General features: G+C 42.2%; 1 protein-coding gene across 2 annotated transcripts in view; it reads left to right on the forward strand.

Annotated features, from left to right (window-relative positions):
• The window catches only part of bmper (BMP binding endothelial regulator), a 30,542-nt gene that overhangs the window by 2,468 nt on the left and 3,987 nt on the right, over nucleotides 1-24,087 (forward strand). For both annotated transcript variants that reach the window (XM_056380536.1, XM_056380535.1), the window contains exons 2-11: nucleotides 4,829-4,914; nucleotides 14,000-14,099; nucleotides 17,090-17,172; nucleotides 17,345-17,435; nucleotides 17,897-17,979; nucleotides 18,916-19,015; nucleotides 19,548-19,657; nucleotides 19,828-19,962; nucleotides 20,553-20,657; nucleotides 23,655-23,700. In XM_056380536.1, coding sequence (XP_056236511.1) covers nucleotides 17,095-17,172; nucleotides 17,345-17,435; nucleotides 17,897-17,979; nucleotides 18,916-19,015; nucleotides 19,548-19,657; nucleotides 19,828-19,962; nucleotides 20,553-20,657; nucleotides 23,655-23,700 — 748 coding nt within the window. In that variant the 5' untranslated portion in view covers nucleotides 4,829-4,914; nucleotides 14,000-14,099; nucleotides 17,090-17,094. The remainder of the gene's footprint in view (nucleotides 1-4,828; nucleotides 4,915-13,999; nucleotides 14,100-17,089; nucleotides 17,173-17,344; nucleotides 17,436-17,896; nucleotides 17,980-18,915; nucleotides 19,016-19,547; nucleotides 19,658-19,827; nucleotides 19,963-20,552; nucleotides 20,658-23,654; nucleotides 23,701-24,087) is intronic.

Genomic DNA, 24,087 nt, shown 5'->3' on the forward strand with positions numbered 1-24,087 from the left:
TTCTTTTACCGTTTCCTTCCCGCACGTTGCATCAACACATTTTTTATTAGTTTGTGTTTTTATCTCTATGAAGTTGCGTAAAATGAGTTTTCGGTGGGTTTTTCTTGCTGAAAGCTTCGTTCATCTTGCCTGTGAGAGTTCAAACGGTATTTTAGGGCAGGAGAATTAAATTATCCAAACTCGTTTTGCAGTTTAACCCGGGTTATCCTCTCTGTGCCACCCTGCAGAGACTCCAGTAGAAACGGAGTTACAGCGGAGAAAAAAGCCACTGAAATCCACCCTGGCACGCTTGTTGTTCGCAGCAGAACTTGTTATTCGCTGCTGCAGTTTTCTCAATCAAAGTAATTTATATCAAACGTACAGAAGTGAAGCTAAAGAAGGATTTGGATCTTTAAGATGAAAAGCTTCAGGTAAATTATAAGAGATCTTCCCTCAGATTGTTGTTTCTGTCTCTAGACGTTATAATTAACCCACTTTTTTTAAGGCTGTGAAGTGTAAATCACTTTTCTCAACCAGTCCTAATTTAACAGCCTCTCTGCCCCCCCCCCCCCCCCCCCCCCCCCCGCCTAGCCGCCTCTCCTGCCTCTCTCTCCCCGGTGTAAGCGCGTTCTCCGACCGGCCCTCTCCCCTTCTGACAGCCGCATTGCATCATAGGATCTCGTTTGTTTGCCCTGCAGCGCCGCTGAGAAGTGAGAATAAAAGAACCGGAGTGAATGAAAGGTTAATGTGGTGGCGGTGGTGGTGCGTAAAGGCCGGGCTGCGCCACCAGCCGCCCGGCCTACATGCGTCTTATCACTGGGTAAACAGCAGCGACTCGTGCGGCTGACCTGCTTTTACTGGCGTGACCCAGCGCTGAGAGGGGAGGGGGAGGGGGAGGTGGGGGGCATTGGATTAAATAGATTTGATTATGGTTATTTATTTGGGTTCCGTTCCTCCAGGGGTCAGTTGGAGCGTTTCCATAACGACAGTAGTTGAATTTCTTTATAACTGAATGAACAAAGGGAGAAAATATTTGCTAGAGCTGATTCAAAACACAGGTTTCTCCTCCTCTGCAGTTTCTAACTTTAATATAGACTTCTGCAAATATCACACACGACTTTATCCACATCCGCTCTGTCCCTGAGAAGAATCACCTCAGATTTGAAGGGTTTCCCCTCTCTTGGCTGTTATCTCTTTTCCTCGGAGAGATGGGAATCAGATGTGGTACCAAACCTGTACCAGATGGGTCTCTGCGGTCGAACATGTGCAACTGTTTGCCATGGAGCTGTGTGCAGGAGAAACCTCTGTGAACCGACCAGCTCTGTACCAGGTGATGGAGGCTGCACTGTTTCAGATCCCAGCGGATCAGATTCCTCCACCTGGCATCTCAAATATGCAGCTGTGTCATCTGCCTATTGTCTGCCCCGCCACAGATCACAGGGCTGTGGGCCGTTTGTGGTCTTACAGTCGATCGGTCGAAGGTGTCAGTGGCAGCAGGTGGAGGGTCACCCTGTCGGTTTCAGGATCGTGTCTCTCTGTGTGTCACCACAGTGTGTTTCAGACCTTCTCCCGGGACACTTGTTGCATGTCATTCTGTCCCTAGAGTTTGGCTTTAAAAGCACTTTGCTGAATCTGAATAGTTTAGGATTCCTTTTATAAAGTGGTAGGTGTTCACCGGAGGTTTAGTGGTGGTTTCACTGGAGGAAAACCTGAATAAAAGTGTGTTTTTCATCAGGTATGAGACAGCTCAGGGCCTGTAGTTGCTGTTAGCTTCGCCAAAACCACTCCCAGACTTCACTGATCAGCTGGTTTACTGCTGTGTAAAGACTGACCATATTTAACACCTTCAGAACGGAATAAACTAAACTAAACTCTGCATGTACGTAATGCTTCATAAATCTTGAATACAAGTAGATATTTATTCATTTATTCTGAAACAGACAGTGGTGGATTGTCCAGTGCTGTACCGAAGCAGAAATCTGAGTATTTCTATTTCTGCTTTATACTTCCAGAGGGAAATATTGTAGTTTTACAGATTTTCCATATAACAAAAACACCACTCATCAGTGTATAAAGTAATTTAAATGACCTCCATCTCCATTTACTTTATTTTGAGAACTTTTTATGACACTTGTATTGTGTATTTTTACCGGAACTACATTTTTGATGGAGCATTTTTATATTTCAGTATCACACCTTCTACTCAAGGAAAGGATCTGAATTATTTCTGTGACACTGGAAACAGAAAATGTGCCACACGTCCATATTTGAAGCTATTTTGAGACTTTTGAGAGGCACAGCTGTTGATCTGGTGCTGAAGGGGTTAATATTTGAGAACTAAAAGTGAAGTTTTTGAGACCAGTTTTATTGTATATTTGACATTTAGCTCAGTTGCTCAGTCAATTAATGTTTTTGTCTTTTTTATTTTGTCCTTTTCACAGCTGTTGACATGGAAATGTTAAAAGCATAATTTAGATCATGTAGTTCTCCGGTTTAAAGCATGAATAATATAAATACAGTTATTATCTGTAGATATGCAGGGATCTGGAGAGATGAGCCTCGGCAGCTGAAAAGCAGGAGGGGGGGGGTTATTTTGTCAGACTGAGGATGAGGCCTTAGAGACCCGACTCCCCTCCTTCCCCTCCCCCTCACCCCCCACCACTTACAGCCATGCCAGTTTAATTGCACTCGAAGGTTGTAAATTTTACAGTGGTGGTGGAGTCGGCAGGGTTTTGTCTGCTCGGCCTGAATCCACAGGCTGGTTCTCTGCTGCTCTCGGAGAGACGAGCTCAGGCAGCACGACTCTTGGGCTGATCTGTTGTTGTAAAAAGTCTGAGTTTGGTTGATTTTAGTCCTTTACAGCCCTGATTTAAAACTTTAAGGTATTTCACTAAGTGACAGTACTTTCCACTTCAATCACACATCTGTTGATGATACTGTTGTTTCTGTTCTCACATGCCCACATTTAGTTCACAGTCATAATGGTGGCAGGTTTTTGAAACAATAGCCCCTTGGTTTCAGACAGAGGTCGACATTAGCAGCTTCTTGCTAGTGACTGTTGATTTTGTTGGCTGCAATGCTCACTGTCGCTACAGCTAGCTAATAAAGCTAATTTTAGGCTACATTTTTAGGCATTGTTAAAATGATCTTAAATATGCATTTGAAGGCTACATACATAATCACGCGGTAAGAGACTGAGGCTAAAGCTAACAGGTCTCACAAGATTTTTAACATAGAAGACAGAAGTAAAGAAACAGCGTTGCTCCTGTAATGCAGTGTAGAGCCGGTTACTTGTATTTCACAGTATGTTTCACTTTTAATGTTACTAGACAAAAAAGCTTTTCAGCATGAGGAGTAACTCGTCGTTGGGAAAACGTAACGCTATCTCGGCTAATGTTGCAGTGGTTGAGGAAGTGTAAACGTTAGCCTAAACTCCATTAGCATCCAGGATCGGGGAAATGCTACACACTGGATATTCTCGATGTAAACTTGACTTTTTTTTTTTTTTTGACGTAACTTTTAACCACACAAACTAATGCAGGTAATGATGTTGGCTACTCCTTGTAGTTGGCTAATACCGTTGGTAGGAAGCTAGTTAGCTAGACAACAGTTGCAGCTTGCATTCGAGCAGTCTATTCTTTACACTTTTGCTCATGTTTTTGTCTCTTTAAAAAAGGGGGAATCCGACCTCCAAACTCTTTAAAAGCTAAATCTCTTTCTCGTCCCCTATGCATTCGGTGTGAGGAGAATCGTGGATGTATTAGCTTGACAGGCCTGCCAGTCATCTGCTGAGTCATCAACATCACAGGAAACCAAACAGTCAGCAGGTCAAGAGTTAGAGGTCACAGTTCACTGATAAGAGACCAGATATTGATCCCAATGCTTATAGTCTTGGGGTGTAGGGAGTTTAACTTAAAGTTTTTTTTGGAGATGAACTGCAGACCCCGAAGCATTGATTGCAGGTAAATAAATAAAGGTTTTAAACTGAAATAGACGAGCACTGATCCAGTTTCCTGATTCACAAAGGTTGTAAAGTCCAGTGTGTCATAAGATTTTAATCATTTCGAAGTAATAAAAAGTAAATGAGGTGTTTTGTCCTCAGACAGTGTGAGAAATTCTTGTCCTCGGAGAGATAGGATCAGCTGGAAGAGACGTTGATGGAAACAGGAAGTAGTTTGACACTCAAACACAGCGCTCAGGGGCGGGGATTTACCTTCACCTCTGACGACCCCGGTTCGACCTCCAGCTCATGACAATGAGTTCCTACTGGGAAGGAAGTTTTCATTTTGGAGAGTCAAAACAAATCTGACACATGAACAAACAGCTGAGCATCAACCCGGACCTGGTTTCTCTCTCTCTCTCTCTCTCTCTCTCTGAGCCGGAGGAACTGTTGGCCGTGAGATGTTGACATCTGTCTGCTTCTACCCATAAACCCTTGTGTTTGGGGTTGTTTCCTGTGGTTGGTTCAGATTACACTCGTAACAAACGAACGTTTTTTAAGACCTCACTTTAAACGTCGCTGCTTTTACCTGGACAGACAAACTGGACTGATGCAGAATAATAGAATAATCCTCCAGAACACGTTGGCTTTGAACGCACCCTGAAATGTAGAATGAAGCCAGGCTGATGCATGACTAGAGTCAACATCATCAAAACAATAAAGTTTTGGGGCCATAGAAGAAAACAGATAAAAGATATAATATATCATACTAATCTCTGGTGTAATGCAGCTGCTCTCATCACAGTTTATTTAACGCGAGCATGTTGTGTCGTCACGTCTGACAGGTGCTTGTGTACCGTAGGTCAGGTGGGTGGGGTCTGACTCTCACCTTGCTCCTGTCCTTCACAGGTACCGAGGCCAGCTGCGATAACGAGGGAGAGGTCCTCCACATCCCCAACATCACCGACAACCCCTGCATCACCTGCGTCTGTCTGGTAAGAACAAACCGCTTTCACTTCTCTGCACCGCCGTTCGTCTCATGACGTTGAGCTGTTGCCATCTTTGCTCTCAGAAAACTCTTTTGATGTGTAATTGCTGCTTCAGGTTTTTCCATTCACACTGGGAGTATAAAAAGCTCTGATAATGATATTTACAAAGCTTTTTTCTTATCGGTAGATTGTGAAAGATTTGTTACACACGGACAGGACTTTGAAATGCAAGTTTTTGGCGGGAGTTTAGATGAAGTGTTACGTGTGGATTTTTTGTTGTAAAATCTGGCATGAAATAACTTAATTGAGCTGGTTTTTTTTTTTTGTTTGTTTTTTTTAGAAATGTTTTCAGAAGTTCCCTGAAGTTAGGACAGCAGTGTGTGATTTGCGAGAGCGGGAAAACAGTTCATAATGTGACTTTTTACTGTTTTGTGAGGATTGTGAGGGAAACATGAAGTGGGGATTGTTTGTTTTAACAGACAGGCCCGTCGTCACGCTGTCTTGGCTCGGCCCGGCTGTTAAAATCAGCCTACAAAACGTTAAGGGACAACTCTTTCCTGGAACATGTGCTCTTTGACCCCTGACCCCTCCCAATAATACCTTACCACCACCACCTCCTCGCTGCTGTAGGGGTCTTTTGTTTTAGGGGATGAGAATGGACCAACGAGGCTTTTCTGTGTCACTGCTCCGACATCAACTGAGAGAGAGGGTTTGGTTTTTAAAAGGCGTCACATGACCCAGAGTTTACCCTCCAGGAAACGCAGGTATTGTGTGTTGTTTCTGATTGGCCTGCAGGTTAAAACCGTACATCAGGACACAGTGAATATGAGCATCGGTGCCAGTGCTGTGTTAGATTGTGCGTAACCATAGCAACAGTGCTGATTGTTAACAGCGGGTTCTTTACATAGTTCAAGTTAGTTTTGGGATGTATGCTTATTCCTTAGATGAGAAGATTGATACCGCTCTCATGTCTGCACTGTAAAGCCACAGTTAGCGGCTGGTTAGCTTAGCTTAGCTCGTGTTGTATTCAGTTTTGTTTAATCTGTGGAAAAACAGAAGTGCAGAAGCTCCATGTTGTGGTTTTATCAGAAACCATCTGAGACTCCAGGAGGTTAGTGCTCCTGTAACTTCCTCAAAGGGTTCAGTGTAGTTTAACCAAACTGCAGCTCGTACGTTTTTTTTACCCCGTCTGTTTTCAATGACTCGAGTTTCAGACTTTATCACTTCAGACGTATTCATGAAGCTGCATTCGGTCGTTTGCACGAAAAGTGATGCAAGTAATAGTGAGAAGAATGGGGAAAAAAAATATCTACACACACCTGGTCAGTCACTACAGCAAGTGGGTGTAGTTTCTCTTCAGCTATTATTTTCTTATAACAGGACAACTGTTCACTTACACTTATTAATGTCAAGTACAAGTTTCTGTATCCGAACCCTAGCCGCTGAAAGCTTCCACTGGCTCCTGATTGGCTGCTGTGAGTCTCCCCTCGGCCTGCAGCCTGGCTCAGCCGTCCTCTGTGTTATCAGCCAGTCATCAGCCAAAGCCCTGCTGAATGCTATCAGTCATCAGCAGGCAATGGCCGTCCTTTCATCTCTACTTTAACCCCCCCTTCTCACTCACACACACACACACACACACACACACACACACACACACACACTAATAAACTTACATACATTAAGAGTTCCAAACTTTATTGAGTTTGGCCTTTGTTTATCTCCTTAAAACTTTTAAAAACCCAGATGTTTTTTTTTTCTACTTTCCTGCGTTAACTCAGATATCAGTTCTCAGTTTCACTTCTCATTGGTCGACACAGTCGCCAGGTAAATTTGAAAGGTTTCTGTATTCAGTCAAAGTCAGAGAACAAATACTGTGCATAGCGAATTATTGAAGGTTTCTATTCTTAACGCAACATTAATCCAAATACAGAGATTATCACTCTGTTTTTGTTTGTTTCTAAAGATTTAAATCTGCGTTTTAACAGATTTGATCTGTTTGTTTCATACGATCAATGATTTATTTGTTGAAATGTGAGAGAAAGTTAACTTCGTAGTTAAATCACAGCTAAAAGTCTTATTGTTAAAGAAAAAATCCAGATGAAAATCAAGTTTTTAAAAGTGTTTTTACGTTGGAGTTTGACTATTCTTATCATTATTATTTGACGTCTATAAACTCCGGATGATTTGCAGCATTGAGCTTCAGTTTTCTCTTCTCCCTCCGTCAGTAGAAACAGGTTCTGGTCCTTCCTCGTCATCGAAGGATCCTGTTTACTCTGAACTCTGATGAATAATTTCCTCTTGTAGCGGGAAACAAAACAACCTGGTTAACTCCAACATGTTCTCGATCACTGCACCTCCACTGGGTCCCATGTCGCCATTCTGTCTTTGGGGGGGTTGGGGAGCCATTGGGGCACCAGTGTCACTCATACATAGAAGCATTGAGTGTGTGTGGAGGGGTCAGAGTACAGAGTACCTGCTAATGGCTCTGTGGGCAGGACACACACACACACACACACACACACACACACACACACACACACACACACACACATACACATACATACATACTCACACATATACACACTAACACACACAGTAGAGCCATTGTGTGTGTCCGCGTGAGGCCGGCCGCTGTAATGGGGCCAGGAGTGGATGTGGCTGACAGACTGACTGACAGGCAGGTCGCTATGACGATGCGTTATCTCGAAGGGGAGTCATCCCATCTCCGTCACGCTCTTCATCATCCTCGTCTATCAGTCTGTCCATCTCCGTGTCCTTTTCCACTCTCTCATCGGGCTCTTCCTCCCCTCACTCACTCTCAGAGTGGCTCCCTTTTTCTTTTCTTTTTTTCTTCAGTCCGTCACTTTGTTTGATTTCAGATTTTACGTCAGTGCAGCATATTTTTCACAGCTGTAACGGGAGCTGCAGCAGCGACATTCCCACGTAAAGCAACCTAAAAAGGATCATGATGTGGTTAAACACACGTCTCTGGAGTGAGTGAGCCTCTCAGAAGTTTCGTGTGTTGGTGGGAGACTTTGAGATTTTAAGCTTTTGAGATTTGAGATTTCAGACTCGGCTGCTGAACTTTACAAGCTGCTCCGTCGGGGAAATCAAACCCAGAGGACGGATGTTTAGCTGATATTGATTTCTCTGAAGTTCTTCTTGCTTTAAAAGATTGTGGATCTGGATTAACATGTGAGCAGAGAAGTTGTTTTTTCACAGTGGCGGACGACTGCACCTGACGAGCTGTTAAAGAGTTACGCTCGGATCAGTCGTTTCTACGCGTCATGATTTGCGTCCAGTGCCGTGAAGGTCAGAGGGATTTTTCCTCTCACCCGGTGTTTTTAGTCACCTAACCCTAAGTGCACTTTACCCAGAGTTTATCTTCACATAAAGCTCGGTGCAGTGATCTGTGACAGTGAACGTCCTCATTCTGACAGAGTAACATCACCCATAAACCTCCGCTCTCTGCCGCTCTCATCCTGCTGGGGTCTTAATATGACTTTAACTGCAGGAGGAGGAACTCCATTCCCAGCAGTAAAGAGGTCAAAGGTCAGAGGTCGGTGGAAGCAACCTGTTTCAGATGAGCTATAAATATATACACGTAAGCTGCGGGTGAGGAGTTTTACACCGTGTGTACCTGTGATCGATCGTACAGGGAGGTAAAAGGTCGTTTCCGGTCAGCGTTTAAAACTCAAACAGCAGCTGATCAATACAGGAGGTTTGATAATCACCTGATAACGCTGAGCCAACACTGGCTCCATTATCTATTGTGTTCTACTCTGATCTACTTCCCACCGCTTATATAAATATCAATCAAAAATAACTTCAATGACGTCACATTTAGCTTGTGTTTCAAAATAAAAGCATGAGCCGGATAAAAAAAAATTAAAAGCAGAATAAAGACAGAGTCTCTGATTGGTCAGAGAGGGAGAGTAAAATAAATATGATATAATATAAATAGGACAAGTAAACAACCAGTGACAAAACTCAGATATCATAATCTCATCACGAGTCAAAGCGACGGCGACAATAAAAAGCCTCAGTGAAGAAACTTCGAGACGAGAGAAGAGAAACCCACTGATATTACATTATTACAGTGCGTCTCAGTGATTTGGGAGAAAGGAGACAGGAAAGGATTTTAAGGACTGACAGCTTTTTAAATCAGTCATCAACAGAGAAATTTATGAACATGGAGACGTCTCTTCAGGCGCAATGATTGACTTTATTTACAACATCTTTTGTTCTCAGATCTTCATCACTGGCACCAGGCCTGTTTGTCTGTGTGACTTCTACTTTATAAATGTCTGAGGAAACAGACATCAGATATAAAGTGAGGACAAGTGACTGACGGTCTGTTGGATTTCTTAGTTCTCTTTGTTAATTTTTGATCAGAGTTTCCTGAGCTTTGTAGTAAAAGACATAACGATTAAATAAAAACTTATCAATCAACAATGAAAATAATTAACTGGACTCTTCTGGATTGTTTTTTATGAGTTCGGTTATACATTTACTTTGTGTTTTACTGAATACGATATTTTCTTTGAATGTCAGGGAATATCGAATATCAATAATATTATACATTTGATTGAGTGGTGCGAGTTTGAACATCATATAGATGATAGAGTATATGTAATATAACATGTCAGATACTGTCAGACAGATGTTAAGTGGCTGAAATGTATTTTTAATGTTCATCCAAACAGTAGGGCGCCATCTTGCTCAAAGGAAAGTCAACACACTCGTCCTGACTTCCTGGGGGCGTGGCTGTAACTTTGCTGTAGGTTAAAAAAAAAAGACGTAGTCGACGTTCGCTCTCTCTCTCTCTCGTCAGAAAAGACGAGTTGTTGAAACAGTTTTGGGAAACCGGTTCCCATCGGCGTCTTTCTCCGGCCGTCTCGTCCCTAAGCTACTGTGGCTCCTGCTCTCCAGCGGGGGGGTCGCGACCTGTTTGCTTTGGAGGAAGGGTGAAAGGTGAAAGGTCACAGTGGCAAAGGGGGTTAAGGTTAGGGGGATCAGGAGGGGTTGGAGTCCAAGGGCTTAAGTGGGCCTTTAAGTCGAGAGCTCCTCTCCTGCGCTGACAGACGCCGACTGATCTCTCTATCATCCACCATGAGAGAGGAAGCATGAAAAGGTAGAGGAGGAGGAGGAGGAGGAGGAAGGTGACGTGAGACAGAGACCGAGAGTTTTCATGAAACATCAGAAAAACAGAAGAGAGGCTGATGAATGTGGAGAGGGACTGATGGAAAAACAAAGTGTGGGAGAATAAGACAGAATAAAGGAGATACTGTCAACATTAGATTTAAATTGAAACTGGGAGGAAAAGAAAGAGAAAAAAGAAGAGAAACACTTGGAGACAGAGGAAGCGAAAGTGATGGATGAGGGAGAAAGAGGAAGAAGAAAAAACTTTGACGTGGAGAAGCAGTGAACATTGTCGCCCCCTAGTGGCCGAGCAGCGCTACTGTCACACAACTTCAGCCAGTAAAGAAGAAGAATCATCATTTATATGTTGATAAAATGTTAAATTACTGAGATTTAGTCCGTTTGATTTCTTCTCAGTCTTTTAATGATCAGTTTGGTCTATAAATTGATCACTCAAACTCTTGTCCAATATATTTAACTTAGCTTTTTTTCCCCTCTCATACAGAAAAAAATGTGACAAACAAAAACAAATCTGCAGATCATCAGTGAACAGCAGTGATATAATCCCCAAGTCAATATCATGCAAAAATAAATGACAAAACCTACATCCTCTAATTTTTTTTTTTGCAAGTATCTGTTGGTATTAAACCTTCACATTACCTGAAGGTTTATGGACCCAGAAAAGATTAAAACCGACTTATTTAAACCCACATTAAAGTGCTGTTACCTGAAGTCTCTTATTATCTGCACATAAACTGATTAAACTGATATTTCTAACGTCATTATTAACCCTTAAAAACCTTTATTTTCTGGGGTTTAATGTGGAGGAAAACAGCATACTGTATATGATGTACACTTTAAACAGATGCTGCTGTTTTGTGAAGCTGAGCAGTTAAAGCTTATGAAGTTTGTGAATAATGGAATTACTGTAGTTGAACTTAACCTTCACTAATGACGTTAGTAAATGATTGAATTGACCTGATTGAGTTTGGATACAGTCTGAGTCTATTCTTGTTTCTTCACACTGAAACCTCGTGTCTCCGTGATTTTACGTCACACAGAAAATCATGAGCTTCGCGGTCGTCCTGCGTATTGTGTCAGGTGACAACCTTGTATCTACGAAATTTTAACTTGAACTTTTACCATTTTTAAAATCAGGTGAAATCTGCTGCTTTTTATTTTAAAGGTTAAAGTAAATAATTGAGTAAAGAAAAGGCGACTGGTGGATTCAGTGTAATTCAGTTGGAGTGTAAAAATCTTGTATCTCCGTACAGCAGCATGTAAACACTCAGACAAAGACAAAAGACAAAGCCATTATCTCACACACACACTTTCTCTTTCTCTGACACACACTTTCAAACATACCAACACTTAAGTGTGTGTGTGTGTGTGTGTGTGTGTGTGTGTGTGTGTGTGTGTGTGTGTGTGTGTGTTGGGGGGGGGGGTCTTCACCCTCGGCGACAGACAGCCGTCCAGTCGGCCAGCCTTGGTGCCGCGGTGGTATGTCGAGTGTTTATAAGGCGTGGTGACCCATTGTGACCTTTGACCCCGAGACAAGGAGGGTTGTGGGTGGGTTAGGGTGGGTGTGGGGGGGGGTCACATGTACTAACACCACTTTGTGCTAATGCATAACAGGAGACAGAGAGAGGGACATGACCTTGGAGACTCTTTGACCAAACTGCCTCAGGATCTTTAAAGGGTCATTCCACTGTTTTTGTTTTTTTCATATATATTTTATTTCTCTGTCAAACACACTGCTGCTGTGTTTTTGCAGTATTTTATATATATACAGTATATATATATATTTTTTTTTTACAGGTGGTTTACATTCACTTCTATAAGTTACAGTCGACTCTTCAACCTCAGTCGACTTGTGCTCGCCATCGTCAGGCATCATAGATTTAAAATATGCTTTTGTTTTTGTCTCGCTATCGTCATGAGGTTGTGTAGAGACTTTTACAGTGAAGATAATGAGAGTTTGAGAAGCATTAATGGAGACCAGATGCTCAGTGTGTTGAACAGTACATGTTTAAAGAGTTAGTTTTGATAGTTTATCTACAGAACTGGTCCAAGAGCCTGTCACCACACTTCTCTCACTTTTTTTGTTGCTTCAAAGTCAAGCTGCAAAATTAAAGGAAATATAATCGAAATCTCAATATTATAGTGTCACATTGTTTATTGCATAGTTAGCACCATCATTTGCATATCGTGCAGCCCTACTTCAAAGGAAACTTTGCTCGCAGCAATCATCCAGCTCAAACTTATTGTATCTGAAGCAGCTAACCACTAAATTTCAAGGTTTAAACCCTAAACTTTTCCTTTTAAAAGATGATTTTTGACGAGTCAGCTGAGCTTTTCTCGCACCCGTTGCTCAAAGATCAAATGCAGATGACATCGTTCACCGACTTTTGCAGCTTCTTCCTGTGCAGACCAGTCTGTTTCCTCTGTGGTTTGGAGTCTTTATGAACAGGGGCGAGATGAATGATGCTGTGGTCAGATGATGCTGTGGGTGGTGAAGCCCACAAGTGCAAGAGAAGAGATCCAGGATATAATCTGGTTGGAAAATTCACATATTGAGACATAGAATTTTAGATGTTAAAATCAACCACTATAACTGTATTTAAAGAAAAACCTTCCCCTCTTTTTTTTTACCCATGATATCATCACATGAATCTGAATGTGCAAAGTGAGAATTTATCCTTCGCCTTTATCTCTTTTCTTTCTCCCTCTCTCTGATCTTACTTCCTCTCCTCCCTCTTCCCCTGTCATGACATCATCTGTCCTCGCTGTGGTTGGGGTTTAGCTGCTGCTATATTAAACCGCCCCCCTGATTTATTTTGGCCGTTCTTTTGATCCGTCCTCGTTAGAGCCGCCTGCCGCAGTGCCACAGTGCCACAGGGGCCGCGGGGGCCACGGGGACCCGCCAGCCTCCACTTTATAAACCCTCACAGTGTGTAAAATAAAACACACGCAGCATGTGGATAAAATCAGCAATAAAAGCTGGGTGTGAAAGTGGAGCGGACTAAACGAGCGCAGATTCTGTCCCACGGTGCAGCCGGCGGTGATGACGGATGCGGCGTGCGGCGTGTCTGGAGGTGACGGGACGACTGTTGAGCTGGTGTGAAAATTCACAGCTAAACTGTGAACACTGAGTCACTTTCTGTTCAGAAACTGAGCGTTAAAACTGTTCTGAAGTCTGGTTTCCGAGCACACGGGAGATGAGAAAATATTCAGTCCAATTCAGATGATGATTATATAATTATAATTAACAGCAAATTACCTATAAAAACTAAAACCAGCAGTGAAGTTTATTCAACTAAAGGACTGTCTGAATCCACAGCCTTGATATAAGTCTCTTTAATGTGTTTTTATAGTGTTGGGAAAACAACAGAGGTCTGTGTGAATCAAACTGTGACATCACAGATGAAAACTTTTCTTTTTTCTTTTGGAGAATTAATTTCAATCAAGAGAGACTAATAAGAGGAACAGAAGAGTTGGAGGAATTTGAAATTTAAGGGAATTTATTGTGAACAGAAGGCGCTTAGACCCCAGCAGGAAGTGGATCACCCTGGAGGGCGGTCCTTAGGTTTAAGGTCCTTCTGATTAGAGGAAACTTGCGGTGAAGTGGGATGGAGCTCGGGGAGCTCAGAGATGGCGGGAACTTTCACCGAGCTTCATTTGTTAGGAGAAAAAACAACTTTGTTTGCAACTCACTTTGAGAAGTTATGTTCATGTTTCACTCATGCAGCTGTATGTGTCGGTGACATGTACGTCCACGTGCACACGTATGTGCAGGACACAAATAGAGACGAACCTGGTGTCATTTATTTCCAACAGAGAGATTACTGTGTCTTGTAGTGGTTAAATTTGTGGTGGTTAAAACTTGTCTTTCTAATTAAATATATATTATATATAGTAAAAATATATATGTTCTATCTCTCTGCCACAGGAAGGGAAGGCCGACTGTAAACAGGAGAAATGTCCGCTTGTCTCTGAAGACTGTGCTCTGGTGGTGAAACAGACCGGAGCCTGCTGTGAGAGGTGTAAAGGTATGAATATGAAAACAATGAATATGATGGTGCATCATCTTTATAAACTTCAAAAACACACACACAGGAACAGTTCGGTTAAAGTGACTGTGTTTGATTTTCGCCCCTGATAGATAGATAGATAGATAGATAGATAGATAGATAGATAGATACGTAGATAGATAGATAGATACGTAGATAGATAGATAGATAGATAGCCACACCAGTATGTTTGAAAGTGTTTGTTCCTCAGCTCATGTTTCCTTTTACATTTTTGTCAACCATTTTTAGATATATGTAGTTTTAGATTTTTTTTGAATGTGCATTTACAAACGTTTCAGGTCGGGTTTTCACAAATTTCTGAAAAAACATCCAAATCAGTCAGCAAAGTGCAAACTCAAGACTACATCCGTTTTAAAAGTCTGCACCATATTACCCAATAGCACTATTTTAACTTTGTGTTGTGATGGATTATCCCACTATGGTTAAGTTTAGTCATTGATAAGGTCCTTTAAGGTGTTGTTCATGAAACAATACTTTCAAAAACACGTCCCAGGAAGTAAAAGTGAAACTTAAGTCTTGTGTTTTTTGTGAGTTTTTCTATCGACTTTAACACAGTTTGAACAGTTTGAACAGTTTTGGAGCTTCCACTTCATCACTCAAAACCCTGAATCAAACCCAGTGAGAAGCCACCACACAGTCTTCACTTAGAGGATGTTCCTGCTCTTTCTGTACTTATGAAGCTCTGTGGTTAGAAATATAAACACACACACACACTAACACACACACACACACACACACACACACGCACGCACGCACACTCACACACACTCTCACACACACACACACACACACTCACACACACTCCTACCTCCCAGCACTCAGCCGGGGCGCGGCCTTTTTGTTTGTGGTTCGCCGTTTTACGACGCAGCAGCACTTCGTTAAGAGAGGTGGAACGAGCTCAAGTCGGACGCGGAGAGTCCCGAGTCGCCGTGGCAACCCTTTTAGTTAGTTTTTTATATTGTGCGGTCGACTCGTGGCCTCCGTGACCCACATTCAGGACCCCTCTGTGTCACATCGCTGTTTTCTCACTCTTATGAAATCATACACAAAGTTAAGGAGAATCACAGCCACACGGCATCACTTTATTGGGAACAATTTACTTTAAAAGCGACATAATTAACCAGTTTATACACACAGCAGTGCGGAGTTATACTTGGCCTGAAGTGACCTCAGAATGGAGTATATAAAAAATTATATATTATATTATATAAAACCATTTTAAAAAAGTCAAAAAATGGCATTGATTTAAATAATATTACAATATTTATCTCTTATTCTGAGTGTCGATCTTTCTTCTCTTTGATAAACATCAACGTCTTGATAAAATAACGGTCCCCTTACTGGCTTTTCTTCTGGACCTCTCAACAGCATCTTGTGGCCTTCAGCAGCGAATTTTCACAATTACTTAAACCAACTGTTGTTTGTTTTGAATGAGTGTTTCGTAATGAACCTCTTAGTGGGTTTTCTCCCCGAGGAGAACGGACAGAACTTCATTTGAAAAATGTTCAAATTAAAGACTCAGTTAATGCTGTCGACTGCAGCAACAAGATAATGTGTTGTTGGTTCATTTTTATAGACAATAGCATATTTAATTATAATATATGACTTATATTATTTATTATTTATGATATAGATATTGTACTATCCCTGTTTTATCTGTCCCTGTCACTCACTGTAAGAAGCTGGTGAAGAAATATTTAAAATGACTTGGTATTTTACCTGCCGGACACGTTTCTAAATGAATCCAGAGCTCTTGGGGAAACCGTGTGATCAGTAGTTATTAGAAGAAACCTTGTGATCAGTAGTTGTTAGAAGAAACCGTGTGATCAGTAGTTATTAGAAGAAACCGTGTGATCAGTAGTTGTTAGAAGAAACCGTGTGATCAGTAGTTATTAGAAGAAACCGTGTGATCACGAACTCGTCGCAGTGTTTGTGCGTGAGTGTATGAACAGGACGAACGTCTCTGTGGGATCTCTCGCCCTCTCATCTGATCTCTGTTCTCTGAGCTGCCGTACGTCGCCCTCGGTATCAGAGGGTTTGATTTACACTGAGGGGGGGCAGCGACCGTGATCGGGTTTCATTGTATGGAAAGTTAAACATTGATCTGGGGCCACTTACTGAAAATGGGATGAAATGAATAGGCTATTCATTTAGTGCTGAGTGGACGGGTCGGTGGGTGTGGAGTTACTGAGCAGCTGCAAAGTGTGTGTTTCTAAAAGCGTGTGAGACAGCAAGTGTGTGTGTGTGTGTGTGTGGGGCGAAATTTCAGTTTATAAAATATACATTAAAATAGAGTTTATACATCCAAACCTCAGAAGTAGAAACGAACCTACAGACTCTGAGGTTTCCTTTAGCTCTGCAGAGGATTTCAGTGACTTTCAGATCATAGTTTTGGTTTTATGGCTCTTTTATTGTCTCTGTCGTGCAGCTTGTTTTCAGCATTAAAGCCCTAAAAATCCACTGTTCACTACCTGCTAAACACTAAACAGCAGACAGGAGCAGATGTGTAAGCAGCAGGTATTTAACTCAGGAGACAGAAACTTGACTATATATCAGTGCTAATGTTGCTCAGTCTGCTCCACCTGTAAATACAGGTTTATTTATATTTATATTCTGATTATTTACATGTCATTTAAAAAAAATCATGTAGCATTAACATAATAAAAACTTCTGCATTCGATTCTGCCCTGTTCTTATTATTGTTTTTAAGTTTTATTATTGGCCATTATGTATTTACTCACTGATGTGGGAAAAAAGGTCATTCATTCATTCATTCATTCATTTTAATGTTTATCATCATTTTAAATGAAAAATACCTGAAACACAAACAGTATGAATCTAAACGCCTCTTTCTCTTTCTCTGCTGGATGGAAGTTTTGAGGTTGTTGATGTTTTATCGGTGCAACATTAATGTTCTGAGTCTCACGTTGTGTCTGTATCTTTCTCAGGTTGCATGTTGGATGGACGATCCTACAACAGCTCAGTGTCCTGGACAACCTCCACCAAACCCTGCATAACTAGAAGATGTCAGGTAAGTGTGTGTGTGTGTGTGTGTGTGTGTGTGTGTGTGCGTGTGTGTGTGTGTGTGTGTTGTGGATACAAAAGAGGGATGGAGGAATGAAACACGGTAAAGGTGGCGGCATGACAGTCATATTTACATTTTTCAAACCCTAAAGAAGTGATTTCCCTCCCGGCTGTGACAGGAAGGTGTGATCACTGAGGCGGAGGTGCAGTGTGTCGTCCACTGCAAGAACCCCAAGATCCACCCCAAGAAGTGCTGCCCCACCTGCCCAGGTGAGTACAGATCTCTGCACCTTCACTTGGTGGTGTTTTAGATTAAATCTCCTTCAGTTCTCCGTTATTTTACTCAAACATCTCAAGTAAAAACCTTTTTTTTTTTTAAATTTACTTTGTGTATTTTGTGTTTTTATATGAACTTTGAGACGCTGCTAAAACTGAATAAATTCAAAATAACACACAGAAAATACAAATACTGTTTTAAAATATGCCGTGAAAATGTTTCTCATTTACGACCTCCCACATTTAGACAACTCGTCATTCATCATGTCGTCATTTTATTAACCAGCATCAACCCAACTTGTAAAATTCTTATTTTCCAACCCGGGATATTTTCTAAACCAACTCGTTGAAATCACTTTTAAAAAGCTGTGGGTGAGATCCTCCAGTACAGTGACAACACTGTGTGTGTGTGTGTGTGTGTGTGTGTGTGTGTGTGTGTTTCCTGTCTCCTGCAGGTTGCATCTTTGAGGGTCGTCTGTATAAAGAGAAGGAGGAGTTCAGTCCAGAGGGTAAACCCTGCATCAAGTGCACCTGCACTGTGAGTGCACACACGCACACGCACACACACACACACACACACACACACACACACACACACACACACAGTTTTGTTTACATTCTCACAGGTGTCCCTTAAATAAGGGAGTTTTTGGTTGCAACAACATCCTTCTCCTCGTTTTTTTTTTCCTCCTCTCCTCCCATATTCCTCCCTCTCTGTGTCCCCCTTTCCTTCTCTCCCTCCCTCCCTCCCCCTCCTCCCTCTCTCCCCCTCCTCCCCCTTACACAAACAAACCCTACAGGTACGTCCATAAACACATTACAGCATTAACGTGCTGCCACTTAGTTGGTGCGACCTGCAGACTTGTTAACACACATCCAGACGTACAGAGGGGTCATACAGTGTCAGGCTGATACACAAATAATGAACACATATTAACTTATTATATTGTATGTTATTTATTGCGTCCTTTGTCTCTGTGACCATTCAAGTCAAAGTCCTTCATATGAAATAAGTAATAGAAATACACTACATTTGGTTTTCAGTCCATGCACATTAAAGCTGCCAAACAGACTAAAAATTATATTTATACGTTTGATTTGATTTAATTTCCACAGTGTTAACATGCACACTCAGTCACAGTTAATTAAAATTGAATAAAAGTGGAACTCGAATCATTCCTGTGGGTGTTTCCCAGAAACCAGAGGAGTGATGCAATGAGCTGACTGGTGATGAAAACAAATATCTGTGGTTTAAAGTTGAATTAATTAATGTGACGCCCGTGAGCCACCAGACATCCTGCCTGTGTAAAACATGTGAACACATGTCGGTATGTAAATGTACTGAAGTTTTATTTTATCACTTGATGCAGGAGGAATTTCCTCCAGGGGCTGGTGAGGGTTGAGCTTAATCACAAAGAGAAACGTGGAGGAACATCAGCATGTTGTTTGAACTGTGTTTTGTTGTTGTTCCAAGGGGGGGCGGACTCTCTGCATGAAGGAGGTGTGTCCTGTCCTTTCCTGCCCCGCCCACCTGACCCACACCCCGCCCGGGCAGTGCTGTCCCAGATGTCTCGGTAAAAACCAGTAATCACGTCTTTTTCACCTGTCACCTGTCTGGAGAGTTAAAGTTTTAATGTTATAATAAAAAAGTTTTCTGAAACCAAAGTTAAAAGTTTGAGAAAAAATAAGAGTAATGATTGTTGTATTCATTTTACAGCACTACTTTCTTATAAAATTATGACTTTATCTCAATCTATTACACCTTTTTCATCAAATTACAAATGTATCTCCTAATGTTATGGCTTTTGCTTTTGTAAAATTACAACTTTATTTACAAATTTTTGTGATTGTTTTAATATTTTTGGTATATTTCTGAAAATCTCCCACTACAGTCAGTGACACTAACGCTTTAAGACATTAATGTAACAAGTAGCTTGTTCCAGACTCATGCAGGGCATTAACTTGCACTTATACAATGTAAATAGTCTACGTCATGCAAGCTAAGTAACCTGAAAATGTTACTGTATTAATGCATTAATGTCTCCCTGCATCTGATGTCTGACTCTGTGTCTTCTCCTCCTCCTCCTCCTCCTCTTCCTCCTCCAGGTCAGAGGAAGGTGTTTGATCTGTCTTTAGGAAGCTGTCTGTTCCACAGTGAGGTCTATGAGAACGGCACTTGCTTCCTTCACGACAACTGCACCACCTGCACCTGCAAGGTACCGGCCTGGATAAGAAGCAGCCACCAGCTGGATCCACTCAGTGTCCAGCCCATAATTATTAATCCATCAAAAACATGTTCAAAAAAACGTGAGAATATGAACGGCCGTTCTCTTCTTCTTCTTCTTCTTCTTCTTCTTCTTTTTCTTCTACTTCTACTTCTTCCCAGGATTCAACAGTGGTGTGCAAGAAGCGGTGCTCACGGCCGGGGAGTTGCCAGGGCAACCAGTGTTGTGATGAGTGTTTGTCCTACGTGAAGGTGGAGGAGGTGAAGTACTGCAGAGTCCGGAACAAGATCTACAGGGTGAGAGAGAAGACACAGGAGGGAGGGACGGAGGGATGATGGAGGGACACATGAATAAATGAACAGAATGTGTGTGTGGATAATGGGAGGAGGATGGACAGACGGATAAATGGGTGAATGTAATGACAGATGAAAGGACAAACATAAACAGATGGATGGAAGAAAGAAGGATGATAGACAGATGGTTGAAAGGATGACTGGAAAAAAGGACAGATGTTCAGATGGATGGATGATGGAGAGATGGAGGGAAGAATGAACAGGTGCATAAATGGATGATTGATGGGCAGATGGATAAATTAATGATGGATGAGTGGATGAATGGATGATGAAGGGGTGGAAATACAGTATGTAAGATGGATGGATGGATGATGGATGGATGAATGATTGATGGATAGATGAATGATGGATGAATGATGGATGGACAGATGATGGATGAATGGATGGATGGATGAAGGATGGATGGATGATGGATGGATGAATGATGGAAGGATGGATGGATGATGGATGAATGGATGAAGGATGGACGGATGATGGATGGATGAGTGTATCTACGTCTGGATGATGCTCTGACCACGCTGTTGCTCCTGCAGGAAGGAGACATGTGGTCGTCAGTGAACTGCACTCTGTGCGCCTGTGTCAAAGGAAACATCGAGTGTCGGCCCAAACACTGTGTACCAATCACCAGCTGCCCCTCGGTGAGTGACAGGCCCGACGGCCAATCAGCAGCCTGTATTCTATCTGCAGGGTTTACACGGTGGACGTCGGACCTACAGCACCGACTCTCTCTCTCTCTGTCGCTCTTCTTGTTCTGCTTCTTGCCTCTCAGCGTGAACACTTTACAGCCCATGACTAACTCCGTCTTTCTCACTTCACACGCGTGACGCCTCCACACTGTTCCTGATTTACTGATGGAGCTGCCATAACCCATCCCCTCAAACTAACCCTTTCACTTAAAAAACCAGTCTGTGTGAACCAAAACGCTCAGAGACACAACTTCTTTTTTTTTTTTAAACTTTATTTATCTTTTTGTTTACATGTTTACACATTTTCATAAATCAGAATGATTTCTATCATCCTTTTCTTTGTGCATTTCCAAGACGACTTTGATACTTGTCATTTGCACGTTCATGTCTTTTAGTTTTAGTTTATTTATTTATTTGATGGGGATGATGCAATTTAACATAGTTTAAAAACAAAAAAGCAACAGCAAAAACAACACACTTGATAATGTCCTATAATTAGCTAAAAATATACAGATGTTGAGTCTAAAAAGAGACGAGACAACAACAAGCTACAAACAGTCAAACAAAAGCAACTTTGGATATAACTGGAGAAAGTCAGATGTTAGATCAGTGTGTATCAAACCGGACTCTCCTACAACAGTGAGGTTTCTCCTGTGTGACGGGGAGCTGTTGTTTCAGCACATCAGCCGTCTTTCACTGCAGCTGAAACGGGAACATTAGCTGTCAAACGCTCTGGGAAACTGCTGGCAGGAGGAAGGTTTTTTTGCGCCGCGTTCACCTGTCGCAGAGGTCGCCCGGGGGTCATCTGTCTGCCGCCGGGTGATGGAGTGGATTCCTCGCATACCGCCGGCCGCTGGCGGTCACGCAGTCAAAGGCAGTGTCAGTGTTAGTCCAAGTTCACACGCTTCCAGCAGTTACAACAAGCCCTCACCTGTTGTTTGTGGTCAGAGCAGGCGACTGCAGGGTGATGTAGGTGGTCTGCTCTCAGCTCTGTCTCCTGTGAAAACCTCTTGTTTCACATATAGCCTATAGATGTAGTATTATAATAATATTTTATATAAACAACATATAAAAGGTTAGCTGTGGAGTTGATGTCATGACAACAACTTGCCTGTTTAACTTGTTGGAGTCAGATTTTAGCATTAAATCGTTTTATTTTCTCTTTTCTGAAATACTTTTAAACTTCGTCTGTAGCTCATGAAAAACTTGTAATTTTCAGCAACAGTAGAATAAAGCATTAACTGTCCTTCAGATTTTAACATCTTCAGTCTTTATAGACATTTTAGATTAGATAAAAACATGAATCACGACAATGGTGTTTTATCGTTTTCAAATTAAAAGCGTAGTTCAACATTTCAGGAAATCCAGGTGGAAACAGCCTCTAAAGCTGAACGACAAAGTTAAAGCTCACTAATTAACACAACGTGTCTCAGAACAGTCGCACTGATGAACACACATGCAGGTGTGAGGTGTGTGGACTGGACTCTACCTGCTGGGTCGTCAGGAGAATTCAGCTCACCTGGTCTGACTGACACATTATATAAACCTGTGGGAGTCACGCCCCTGGTTTCCCACCTTTTAGGTTTTATAAACTTTTAATTTTTTTTTAATTTTCTATTTTAATACACTTAAGAGTTAAATGGGTGAACCTGTGAAGTAAATTGACGTGTTAAAGTTTGAGTCACTGAAGACATTTTGACACATCACAGTAGGACAAGTGTAGGTGTAAATATAAGAAATAAAATGAAAGATGTTTACATTTGTCAAACCGTCATGTTTCACTGGGACACTTGAACCGAACCATCGTTCATTTTATTATTTAAATCTGTGAATAAAGTCCTGGAGGAGTCTGAAGATGAGATGAACTCTGGTCTCAGGCATCACACACCTGTCCCCAGTTATGAGAGTGACTCTCTCATACAGAGGTCACCGCAGCCTATCTCACCCAAACACACACACACACACGCTCTCCCATGCCGTCATCCTGCGGTCAGCGGCAGGTCGGCAGAGTGTGTGTGCGTCGATTCGGAGACAGTGTGTCTGCGAATAGCCTTTTGTCTGCGTGACGTTTGAGTGACAGCAAAGAAGAGGTTCCCTATATTTAGGCCCCTGAAAACCAATCTCTGTCACCGTGTGTGTGTGTGTGTGTGTGTGTGTGTGTGTGTGTGTGTGTGTGTGTGTGTGTGTGTGTCTCCTCGGCCTGTCAAAAGGCAGCCCCCTTCAAAGAGAGAGAGTGCCCTTTGTGCAGAGGTTAGGACTCTGGAGTGTGTATGGCGTGTATGGAGAACGTCTGTATGTGATGACAGACGGGTTATATATATGTGTGTGTGTGTGTGTGTGTGTGTGTGTGTGCCAGTGAAGGGCTTCCCTCAGGCAACAAAAAGTAGGTGTGTGAAAGGGTCCTCTGATCTGCTGCACTTCTAATGGAAGTTGAAACATACTGTACACACACACACACACACACACACACACACACACACACAGAGGGTCGTGTTACACAGACAGAGTTCAGCAGTTGAAGTCGGAGTATCGGTGTCTTTGTGGTCGTCCTGGTTCGACTGTGAGCTTGTCACAACGGGAACTTTTTCCTCCGTTTCTCTCTTTCATTAAATTTCTTTTTCCATCTGCGTGAGCGACAGCATGAGAACAGAACTGTTACCTGAGTCAGCAACAACAGGTGGAAAAAATGTCAGTTTAACTGTTTAACTGTCTCCGAAATGTGGCTGATCGCCGGCGGACATCAACCAGAGAAAATGAAGCGCATATAAATAGAAACTGTTCCAGTGGCTGGAATAGTTCAACAGCTGAAATCTCTGTTGGGCCTGTGATGCATTTTGTCAACATTTCTTGTCTCTTGCTGTAATCAGGTGTTCTGTCATCTGTCCTGCAGCCGTCTCATCCCTGTGAGAGTGTCCTAACACTGAGCGTCTGTGCTTTGTCTCTCTGCAGAATAAGATCCTGAACAGAACCGGCTGCTGTCCGGTTTGCACTGAAAGTGAGTAAGTCCCCCTCGGCCCTCCAGCATCCTCGTCCTCCAGAGTGTTCATGTGTCTTTAACGATGACAGTCTTGAATTTGAGGCCTTAAAATATCTTAATATAATCAAGCAATTCTGTTTGTAGATGAGATTTTGTTCTGGTGTGGCTGTGAAATTGGTTATTGATTATTTCTACTCAGTGGTGTGTAGGAAGACAGTCACAAAAAAAGGCAGAAACTATGAATTGGCTTCTGAAAGGCAGTGGAAGCAAATCTCACTGCAGCCGCTGCAGCTTCATCGGAGTGTTTCCCACGAGCTTCGGTCCAGACTGTGGTTTGCCCTCGGGTCATTTTACTTTGGTTTTTTGGCTGCGAACTGCAACAAAAATCCCCAAAATGTCTGTAAA

The sequence above is a fragment of the Seriola aureovittata genome, chromosome 7 (genome assembly GCF_021018895.1).
Source record: "Seriola aureovittata isolate HTS-2021-v1 ecotype China chromosome 7, ASM2101889v1, whole genome shotgun sequence".
Classification (NCBI taxonomy): domain Eukaryota; kingdom Metazoa; phylum Chordata; class Actinopteri; order Carangiformes; family Carangidae; genus Seriola; species Seriola aureovittata.